A 12,302-nucleotide genomic window follows, 5' to 3' on the forward strand; every position below is an offset into this window, starting at 1 on the left:
TTTCATAAAGATCAAAAAATTACCCCGTAGAAAATGGCGGCTGGGGACTTTCATTATTAACTTGCAAGTTATGGAAAGACTATCAATACCAATTTATTCAAGCACTAGAGCTCAAAAGCATCAACAAATCATGAATCACTAGACCATAACAAGTATCTAATTGAAAAAAAAAAGAACACAAAAAATTTATTCTAAACCACCCCACTTAACAAATAGCGCTATAATTATATACATGTGTTAATAAATAATCAACCAATATTATTAGCATAAAATTATCTCAACTTACTGGAAGCTCTGAAGATCAATGCAGACTTGCTTGTTTTATGTATGTAGCTTCCACCCATAAAAATAGTCAGAAAATATACACAGCAAACCCAATTTCTGAAGTCCAACAGAAATTTCTTAACTCAGCTTTGTGGGCAGACCATAGGTTCTCTTGAGAAACTTTGCTGCCAATTCATCATCTCGGTGACAAAGTATTCTTAGAAGTGTATTTGGCTCAGTTACGTCCCACTCCCCAGTCGTTGGAGGCAAAGGTAGTCTGGACTTAGCAGCAGAAGAGTCATAGCTCTGCATTATTGCTTGCTTCAATTGCTCAATCAAGCTCTCTGTGTCAATACGGAGAACAGGGAGGATCGTTTTCAAAGTTGTTGCAAACCTGTCAATCACTTCAGAAGGCAAACCATCCCCGTTTGACCAAAACAAATCACAAAGGGACTTGAAATCCTCTTCAATTATGACGGAATCTTGTTGAGTAAAAGACCGAGAAGGGCCTCCAGCAACCAAAACTAACAAAAACCCTTCAAACGAAGCTTTCATAACCTCGGTGATGAGACGGGTTCTAACTCTATCATGCACCGTTGTTGCGATAGTTTCTAAGTAATGCTCCAGTTCCTGAAGGAAAAGCTCGATTCTAGATGATGAAACCTCACCAACATATAAACCGTCCCACAAAACATGACTCAACTCTTGGAAAACAATCTTGTAACTGGTTATTTCGCTGAGTTCATGGATCGCTTCAAAAGATGCAGCAATGGAAAGTTCAAACTTGGTCCCTTTATAGTCAGCAGATCCTGAACTTTTTAGATAGGTAATGGTTCTTTTTTCCAAAGCATCAACTCCAGAGCGAATACGCTGCATTGAGTTAATACGGACACATAACTGTGATATCCCAAAAAGATCTCCCACATTTGTACTTCCAACCTGCGATCTTCTCATCGGTACTTGTGACTTTTCTTTCTTCTTGAAGAACTTAGAGCCAGCTGAACATCTCGTTAAACCAGGCAAGCTAGGCAAGTAACTTTTTCTAGTCCCTGTGAAAAAGGAAAGTGACAAGTCTGTGGTTGTTAGTTGTTACTAGAAACCACTACAATGAGTACATTAGCAAAAGACCACTGGAATTCTCCATGACTTACCACAACCAGATTTTGCCTTCAGGATGTAATGCTGTAAACATCGGTCCAGACTGATGGTCAAATCAGTTACCAGTGCAGGCTGCATAGGTATTGGTAACAGGAAGAATGCTTCCAGAGTTTCATCCACAATACGCAAAACTTCAATAAGAGAGGGCGCAACTCGCTCCTTATTTGCTTGTACATTCCACACCTAGAGAGGACAGCAAATCAATAAGGGTAAATCAACTAAAAGAGGAAGTGCGAGTGAGAAGTTGGGGGGGGGGGGGGGGGGCGGCGGGGTGGGGGGGGGGGGGGGGGGTCATGTACCTCTTGTTTAAGATAGTTATCAACCCATTCTTTCAATCTGTCAACTCTGGTCCTTATCCAAGATTTCACTAATGTCCCTATAACAGCTTCCGTGTCATAGGGAGGCATTTCCTTGATTATTGACTTGCCACCATCATCACTTTCCACAGCATCTTCAACTGCAACTTGTACAAGTTGCTTTTCCAACCTATCAGCGGCTAAGAGTACTTGCACAGCATCAGGTGTTAACTCATTAATGCGAGCAACAAATTGCTTCAGCTCATTGGCAAAGCAAACATGAAGAGTCGCGGCAGCTACACCTGCCGATAGAGGGTGCCATCTTTTAAATATAGGGCTGTATATCTCCTTTTCACTAAGTGCCAAATCAGTGACTTCTTGTGCAAGGAGTGAAAGAACAGGTATTTGATTTTGCAGATTTTTAGATGACGATTTGCTCAAGTTGATCTTCTCCATTTTCTGTGTTACAGAAAAGCAAACTCTTTACTGAGAGATAAAGTCTAACAAAAGGAATGACAAGATTGAAATAGAAACTAAACAAGACCTGGAACTGAAAGATGGCAAGACTTAAGGAACTTTTTAGTGTACCAGCATACATAGGGTAAGACTCACCTGATGCGATGGACACTCAAACAATTCTTTTTCTAGGAAAGAGTGTGTGGGAGGGTGGCGGTCAAGACAAGATTGAACTCATGATTACATAAGAAAGTCAAAATTTAAATCCACTGACTGCCGATGCAGAGTAATCAGTGATCAATCTGAGTTATTACTGCAGACAATAAATTGAATCTCAAGTGGCCATTTGTTCTGTTTTAGTTTAAGCCCACAAAAATCAGACTTATTCGTTCGCAGTCGACTAGTATACAGTTCAGGCAAGAACTTACGCAGACAAGCTGGCTTAATGCCAGATCAAAGAAGTTGTAAGTGCTAACCTGAGCAAAAGCAGTCCGAATAGACGATCTGATGTAGGTTTCAACCCTGTCACGAGCCACATTAACTTCTTTCCTCTTCTTGCGATACTCGTGAGAGATGTCTTCCACCAGTATTTTAGCTGAGGTTACCGCCAAAGTAGCAACACTTTGCATCAATTCGACATTACCACTGCTAAAAGTATCATGGTAGGTCAACAACTGCTTCTCTGCCCATCCCAACATTGCACTTAAAGAAGAACTCAAAACCTTGGAATAGTCAACATCTTTCATAGTCTTGGCATCATTTTCAACTTCAGCTAAGAGATTGCTAGCTGCAAACAAGAGGTCGTCTTCAATTTCACCGGTCTCCACATAACGATGAAAGAGAGTCCACAAAAAACAAAGGTTATGCAACTCTTGATTCATGCCAAGAATCACCCAAGTCTTTTTGATAAGTTCTAAAACCTCATCTACTTCTTCAATAATAGAAGTCTCATCATCTACATCAAAACAAGCCTCAAGAAGCACCTGGTATATATGAAGATTCAATGGGAATCCATCTGCCCAATGACACATATTTGAAGCCTGATCATCAAAGGATCTGCACGAAAGTGTCATCACAACAGTTCGAAGAACCTGCATAAACTCGCTATTCTTTCCAGTTTCCATAATAGGCTTCTCAGAGGCTCCTCGAATGATCTGTTTCAGCCGCTGGGCACCATTGTCTGACTTATCCAAGGGAACATAAGGATAGAGGAGAAGCCCAGCTTCTAGTAACTTCAAGCTTCTCTTCTGGAATGCCTCAAACTCTTGCTGGTTAGGAAAATCTGATTGCTTCAACTGCTGCAATAGCTCCAACGGCACTACAATTGATTCTATCCGTCTTCCTAACTGATCAATACAATTGATCAGATCAATATAGAATATCACAGTTAAAACACTATTCATTTCTGAATCATCATAGACTTAAGTTGAAACAGCTACCCACCTGTTGTAAGTGGGTAGAACACTATTAATTTTGTCACTAACTCACTGCATAAGTGATCAGACCATTAGAGAAAATCTTAACTTAATACATTCACCAAAATCCAATAAACGAACTAGCAACTATGTATTTGGTGAGCTCAGAGTAATTCTTATCAAACTTAATTAGCTCGAACATGCTAATATTTGATTATATGGGTTCGTTGACATCCCTACATCTAGAACAAGTCACTACCCTAATTCAAATTTCAACTCAATAATTCAGTATAAAAAACAAGAAAAACTGAAATTTCGGATTAATTAATTTACCTGACCAGCAGCAATTCTAAGAAAAGCCCTACGAACCCTAGAATCAATTTGCTCCGAAACCCTCATTTGAACCCTGATCATCTCTCCCACAGTCCCCCCTGATTTCCTCTCTCCTCCTTTTCTCCTACCTCCACTACTTATCCCAAGCGCCTTCTTCACTTTACTCGCCGCAGCGGACGTCAATGACCTCTGCAACGACGGCGATGTCGTCAACGATGATGTACTCCTATCCCTATCCGTTGACGTATTCCGTTCCGATTGAGGGATGTAAGTCAATGGCTTTGACCCGGTAGAGCTCCGACATGCTCCAATTAAGATCTCGTACGCTGTTTCTCGGAGCTCCGATGATGTAATACCTGCACCCAATTCACCAATTACACTCCGCGGAATTTCCATTGCATTTACCATGAAAAATTTGACTCCTTTTTTGTGGGGTTTTTTTTACTCGAAATTGGGTAATTTGAATTGGGTTTTCTTACTTATGTTTGAATTTGTGTGGGTGGATTATATTTTGTTGAATGGGTGGAGAAATTCGATGCTTTGCTTTGAAGATATTGGTGTATTGTTAATGGAGATTTGGTGGGGATGGATAGAGAAAGAGTGTAGAGAGAGAGATTGGGGGGGTTTAAGGAAACGTTAAAGGAAGTGATTAAGAAGGAGGTGAGGGAGTGGAGAAAGAAGAAAACTGGGGAATTTTGAATTATTCCAATTTCAACACCTGGCTATTCATAGGATTGTTCTGTCCACGGGGGCCCGCTTTTGAATTTGTATTTTTTTCGACTCATCTAAAATAATATTGGCCTGTTTGATTATACTACCTCCGTTTCTGAAAGTTCGTTACGCTTTAAAAAATGTGTTCAAAGTATAAAAACTTTGACCGTAAATTCTCACTGTTATATACATCAAATGTTATATGTAAGATCTTGTCAGATTGATCTCGGTATGTATTTTCAGAATATCAAATTTTTATAATTTTTTCATATACGAAATTGAATATATTAGTGGTTAAATATTGCGTTAGAGTTCGTGCAAATAGTAACTGCAAAGATCTTTTTGAAACGGAGGAAGTAAATCGTTGGCTTGAATTACATTATGTATTGTTCACTTATTTCAGAAATAAGTTCAAAGATATGTTTAAGTAAAATAGGTGAGAATTCGGTGAATAAAACACACCTTTAACTTGTTTGATTAAGTCATTGAAATAACTTGTTTGACTAGTTGGTTGTATACTACGAATATGTTTTTAAATTTTTTTAAGTTCATATCAAACACAAAACGAATCCTGGTGTTTCTAACAGTATGTTATCTTCACCTTAACTTAAAAAATAAGTTTCAATTCTAATAAGTTTACATAAGTTGCAATCAAGTTATATCAGGTCAATAAGTTACAATTAGATCATATAAGTTACAATCAGGTCATATAAGTTCCAATCAGGTCCTATAGGTTGACTCTCTCAAATTTACTACTCCCTCCGTCTCTTTTTGTTTTTTACGTTTGATGTTTTTCACGCGATTTAATGACTATTTAATGTGCATTGAGATTCCTCTATTTTTTTATTTAAACAAGAAAAATTACGTTTATTTATAATGTTTTCACTCTTATAAAAAATCTGACATTGGGAAAATGAGAAATATTTAATGTCCAATGGATTTAATTGGTTAAAATAATATTTGGGCACAAATTTTAATAGAATATTAATGCATTATGTGACAATATAAAAGGAAATGTAAAGAACAAAATGAAACACCCAAAATGGAATACGTAAAAAACAAAAAGAGACGGAGGGAGTATCTTGGAATCAAGTCTGATAAGTTTCAATTAGGTTTAATCAGTTGTAATAAGTTCAGATTTCATCCAACGAAATGAACGCACACTAAGGTGGGTTTTCTACTTTTAAAAATAAGGTTCATATCTAATAAGTGTATATAAGTTCAGATAAGCTGCAATCGGGTCCTATAAAGTTAATAAGTTCAAATCAGGTCATATAATTTGACTCTATCAAGTTGATTATCTTACAATCATGTTTAGTCAAGTCGTATAAGTTTAATCAGGTTTGCATGGGTCCTATCAACTCAATTAGTTCCAATAAGTTCAGTTCATATGAGTTAAAATAAGTCAAGATTTCACCTATGGAATAGAACGTCTCTAAATATGTATAAGCTTTAAGTTCACACATAGTCCAGGGATTTTGGTAGCCTTTGACTCAAGGTTGAAGGTAAAGCTGTCGTTTGGAAGACCATCACTTGGCCGGTTGGCCCCTTGGAATATTCATACGCTTATTCAAGATATCAAATCTCTTTTTTAGTCATCATCTAAATTCGTCATGTCTATCCCTAACCTAAAAGCATACTCAACATTTTATAACTTTTTACGTTTGCACAATTAAAGATATTTACGTTTTAAATTTTTTTTTTAAAAGCGGTGAAAATTCGAATAGGGAAATCATTTAGAACGGAGAGAGTAATTATTGCTTTGATCCTCAATTATTTGCGATTTTGCGATTTTACTAGTTGTTGGTGATTCATTAGCAACCTCCCTTGACAGAAGAAGAATCCCTAAAAAAGGTCAATGTTAGATGTCGCTCTCAATTCTCAAATTGGTGCAAAACTTTGTAGCTCGATCATAGATAAGATAAGAATGGTAGTACTATATTTTTACAAGACTACTTTTGATGTTTAAATATTTTCTTTATTAGGGTATGTTGCTTGCTGAATCATTTAAAGAATGTTTAAATAAAGATTTAAAATAAACCATTTCTTCCTAGCCAATTATGTCTTCAAGTGGGAGACAACCCCAAAGGCTAAAGCTGACCATTGCTTCATTAATCTTATTGAGTAGATAATGTAAGACATTACTTTTTTAAGTGAAGCATGATATACTGACTGATTTCCTATGATATTCCTAAACGATCACTTTCAAAATACACCTTTCGAAATAAGCGGTTCGTTCCCGTACCTGAATCTCACACATTCGGTTTCAAGATTTAATGCCTTATCCATAAGAGTCAATTTTGGTCCTTCCAAACCGGGCCCTTAAAATGTTTGGTGGCGACTCCTTCAAAATTCAAAATCTCAAAAGCTGTAGGGAAATGTCCTAAAGATACAAAAAATAACCCCTATAGGAGCAAAAATGTCATTTTAGCCTAAATATAACCTATAACGATCCAACGAGCCTCAAATGAGCGTAAATAGATTGGAATGAGTCTTGTTTAATCTATTTTTCTTGTGATTAAATTCTTTCATTCATAATCTCATTAGTCACAACAAATTAACTTTCAAATCACTGCGGAAAAGGAAACATCCAACACAAATCAAGAACAACTCTCAGAAGAGGACTTGGCTCTGAAAAGCTGGAATTGTTCATGAGCCGAGTTTAAAAACCCAAAATCCTGCTTTGCAAAAGCAAGCACTCGAGGAGTTGAAACAAGAGAATTGAGCAGTGATAAATTCCTTAAATGGCGATGTTAATAAACCTAGTTCTTACTACCACATTACTGAACTGTGAAAGATTATTATAAAGAAAACATGCAGGATGACAATCTGAATGAACTTCTTACTAATGTGATGTAATACCTTGTATTTTTCTATATTTATAAATATATTTTATTATATTTATAAAGTATTTTGTTATTTTAAAAAAGTATTTTTATGAATTTAATTCCATTTAATGAGAATTAAATGTATTTTATTTTTAATTAATTTAATTATTAATTAATTACGAAAACCGTATTTTTATTAAATAAATTCAACGAATTTATTTAATCGGTATTTGTTGGGTCGTGTTTTGAAAACGAATTTAATTTAATCAAAGCCCAGTTAAAGTTCCATGATCAAACCCAACAAGGCTTGCAAGGATTAATTCTAGTTAAGCCCGGAAGTAAGCCCAACTCAAACTACCAAAACCTAACCCATGTGGGAGAGAAAAACTATAAATACACCCCCTCATTAAACCCTCAAAAAAATTTCAGCAATTTCTCTCTCTCCTCTCTCTCTCCTTGCGGCACCCTCACCTCTTTCGTCCGCCTTTTGCTTGCAGCCCAAAGCACGAGTGTGCTCGTGTGCCCAGCCTCGTGCGCGCAACCGCACTCCTCGTCGCCCACTTCCTCGCCTTCGCAGCCCGCAGCGCCAGCCCTCGTGCTCGTTGCTGCTGTTGTGCCGCGTGCCCCAGCGCCGTCATCCCCTCTCTCGACCTCGCCCAGCGCCCAGCGGAAAAGGAAACATCCAACACAAATCAAGAACAACTCTCAGAAGAGGACTTGGCTCTGAAAAGCTGGAATTGTTCGTGAGCCGAGTTCAAAAACCAAAAAATCCTGCTTTGCAAAAGCAAGCACTCGAGGAGTTGAAACAAGATAATTGAGCAGTGATAAATTCCCTAAATGGCGATGTTAATAAACTTAGTTCTTACTACCACATTACAGAACTGTGAAAGATTATTATCAAGAAAACATGTAGGATGACAATCTGAAGGAACTTCTTACTGATGTGATTTCTGTCTTGGCTATAAATCCATCAGAATGTTTGAAGTACATATTATTGGGGTTTAAAGATGATGAATTTACTTCATAGGATGATGAATATATCAAGAAATTGGCAACACGTATTAAAGAAGTGTATGTAGAGAGGACATAGATACCGCCTGATGATGATTTTTGGAAATGATGGAACACATGTTCTTGTTTTATACGCATACTAATATAATCTGTGACGCTATTGATCTAATTTGTGAGTTTATAGAAACTGTAACAATAACTCAGTTGTTACTTAAATTTTTGAATAAAGAAGATTACGAGTTTGCATCTTGGTATTTAAAATCACTACACCAAAATGAGCAATTAATAGCACCTCATTGATAGCGTTTATGAAAAAACGCTGTCATTTATATCAACAACACCTAATTGATAGCGTTTATGAAAAAACGCTATCATTATTTTCAAATAACAACGCATTATGTTGTATTGCACTTGATAATACCGCGTTTATTATTAAAGTGCTGCCAAAGCATCCCCAAAAATCTTTACTTAAATGAAAAAGATCAACTAAAAAAACCTAAATTTATGGTTTCCCACTTACCCACGAAATACTGCACGAAAAAACTGAAAGATCAGTCCCAATTCCCTCAAACTCAATTTTTCCTAATCCCAAATTTAATTAAATTCAAACATTTTTCGGACGAGTTCCCTTCAATTCGAAGTTTAACCAAGCTCCTTCAATCTGAAATTTTTTGAGGGTCATTTGCGATTTGGTTTCTTCTCCGACAAACCTTTATCTACGGTTGTGAACGAACCCAAAGAATTCAATTAGTAGTAATGAAAACCTCCGAGAGCAGGAAAGCGAAAGAGAAGAAGAGGTCTGATTCGGACGAGTCGGAAATGCTGAGTTGAGGGCGAGTTGTAATAAAGAGGTTGATAAAATTGGACGCAAATCAAGCGATTTGTAAGAGAAAATGGACGACTTATCTCTGAAAGTGAGGGGATCAAACAACAAATATACTAGTATGCGTGTCTTTGTAATTTTTAATTTAATTGCGTTTCACAGGTTTATTAATTGTGATTTGCGAATTTGCTTGTGTGAATTGCCGTTTATTTACTTGGGTATGCTTATTTATTTCTATTGATTTTGATGTTTTTCCCCAATTTAGTGATTCTGACCTGTTTTATTCGATAATTTTAGCTAAAGATATGACTTGATTTAGTGAACTTTTATCAATCTTTTAGGTTAAATTGGATGGCTTCTAAGAGGATTTGAACAATCCCAAGGATAAACAAAAAGATCCTCCTACTTGGCTACTTCCCGAATGCCAGTATAATTTGATTTTAATCTTGTTTGATTGCGTTATTATTGATATTGTGAATTAGATTATGATTTTATATACATCCTATGTTTGATTCAATTATTAATAGATAATTTCCTGCATTGCTGATTTGCTGGAGATTTTGGGATTGATAATGACTAAATTTATAATCTCTACTTGTTCCATGTACAGGTGTTCTCCACTTGAAGGTTTAGTGAAGTGTGAACTGGTATTTGTCTCTTAGAGAGGTTGGGTGGTTTGGTTTTGATGTAGCTTTAATGCTATTAACTTGTATACCACCGTCCAATGCTCTGAAAATTCCATCTAATGTTTAAAATTGAATATTATGGTTGCCAACAGAATATCCTGATGGTGTATCACCGTCTGACTTCAGTGATATATGATTTTCACTACATTTCAAACACCAATGTCATTCCAGTTCACCAAATATTTTCCAAGTTCTAATTACCCAATCCTTTTACCTTATATGCAGAAACTGATTTGTATACTCGTGTCTGACATATAGTCCTTGAGTTTTAAAGCTCTTTGCTTGTTGGTTGCTGCATATACAAATCAGTTGCTTATTCATATAAGGTTTAAATAATCCAAGACAAAAAGTGCATGTGTATAAGATATTCGATTTGGAGGTTCCTCTCCTTGTTTGATTAATAAAAAAAACTTGCTAAATGCACCTTGTCACAACTTTTTCACTATCATCTTTGTAGAAACTGTATTTGGTTGCGAGGAACAAGGACATGTTGAGGGTTTATGAGCATGTTGTTTGGAGTATGTCAGGTTGTTTTATTCAGGTTTAGAGTTTTGGTGACCCTGGTCTGGTGCTGTTTATCACTAGAGATTAGAGTTTCTTTGTTCCCAGTGAACAATTTCATGGTTGTCAATTAAAGGATTGTATTGTTTTCACCCATGATTCTTTCCCTGCTTCTTTGGGTACAGATTTGGAGATCCCTAAAGATGATGAAACGGGTTTACATTTCTAAGATTGAAATAAATAATCATGCTTTTAACGCGACTGAGTAAGATATATTTCGTATATCCTAGATTATGCTCATGATTCATTGTTTGATATAGTAAGACTATATGCTAATATAATATAATTTTGTTAAGAAATTCGGTTTCAACAATCTTAGCTACAATAACAGTCCCCACATTTAAGTCAGCACCAACACTTGCTTATTTCTCTGCAAGAGGTCCCTCGGCAGACCTCAAAAACCTTCTCAAGTTATACTTGCATTCATGTTTTTTTGTTGAAGAACATGCTATATAATTAACAAGTGACTAACAACGAATGTTTCCACGTAATTTTGCAGCCTGATATTGAAGCACCAGGAGTATTCTTGCAGTGTGGATAGCTAACGACAAATCAGAATAAACCACGCCTGAGGGAAAAGAATCTATGAGATGTTTATTTTTTATATTTTTTTGATAAACATGAGATGTTTATTTAATGTAATTGAGATATGAAATGGTTGTTGTTGTTTATACTGAATCGTTGTTAATGGATTTAAAACATTGTATATTGTATTATTATGATAAGATATTTATTTTAAATTGCAAGTGTTGGTATATTAATTGTTAAACAAAATATATCAATAAATAGCCTTCGTATAAAATAAGTATGTTGTTGCTTCTTTTACAAAAATAAATCAGTAATTTGGAGTTACAATGCCCCATTCCTTGCACTGAGCATCTACAGCGCTTATATACTTAATGCTGCTAAATGAGGCAACATTAACAACGCTTATTAAAAGCGCTGTCATTATTTTAACAGCGCCCATAATTAACAGCGCTTAATAAGCGCTGTAATTCATTGAAAAAAACGCCATTGAAAGGTTATTGTCGTGTAGTGAATGTATAGCCAGAATCTTCCTTTTTCATGGAAATACCTTGTCTAGCATTTACCTTCATTTTGATGATGTTGTTCGTGCCCTTTAGGTAGGGTTGTTCCTCCATAATAAAATAATGGTTGGGTTAGTTCCCAAACAGTTGGAATGATGTTCAATTGAAGAAGGAACTTTGTGACATGATTGCTAGGCAAGGTATTTCCATGAAGCTTGATGAATCTGACGAGGAAAGGAAAATGCAAAGAATTATCAACAACTTAATGCCGAGCCGAGGAAATTTAGATCTTGCTCGATATTACAAGGTCATGGAGCCCAAGTCTGCTTAGGATGCATGCAAGGGTGGTGGTGGTGCAGCAGCAGGAACATCAAAATATAGAGATTAGTTTGTAGTCAATGTGAATGCACAATTTTCAACAAAAGGATTATATTTTAATTTTTTTTCCCTTTTATCTAATTTAATTTTTTTTTTCTTTTTTATCTAATTGAAGTTTCCTTTTTATGTAGATAAGTACACTATTTGTCTTTTACAAATAAAAATTTCTAATTGTCTTAATCAATTCTTCTTGAGTTATGTATGCCTTTTAGATATTGAATTTAGTTACGTTGATATAGTATTAAGATTCATCCGTAGCTTATTTCCTTGAAAAAAAATATTTGTTTTTTTTAAGCTTTTATATACATCTGTTATTTCCTTAAAAAAATTAATATCTGTTTTTTCAAATCTTTC

The 12,302-nt window shown here is 35.8% G+C and overlaps 1 protein-coding gene across 1 annotated transcript; it reads right to left on the reverse strand.

Moving 5' to 3' along the window:
• Positions 1-11: 11 nt before the first annotated feature.
• Positions 12-4,617, reverse strand: LOC110778313 (protein unc-13 homolog). The gene is made up of 5 exons (XM_021982881.2): positions 3,923-4,617; positions 2,651-3,520; positions 1,722-2,177; positions 1,416-1,605; positions 12-1,313 (listed from the first exon to the last, which is right to left on the reverse strand). The coding sequence occupies exons 1-5, from the start codon at positions 4,328-4,330 to the stop codon at positions 403-405; spliced, it is 2,835 nt and encodes a 944-aa protein (XP_021838573.2). The 5' UTR covers positions 4,331-4,617; the 3' UTR covers positions 12-402.
• Between the last annotated feature and the right edge of the window lie 7,685 nt (positions 4,618-12,302).

The sequence above is a fragment of the Spinacia oleracea genome, chromosome 2 (genome assembly GCF_020520425.1).
Source record: "Spinacia oleracea cultivar Varoflay chromosome 2, BTI_SOV_V1, whole genome shotgun sequence".
In the NCBI taxonomy this organism is placed as follows: domain Eukaryota; kingdom Viridiplantae; phylum Streptophyta; class Magnoliopsida; order Caryophyllales; family Amaranthaceae; genus Spinacia; species Spinacia oleracea.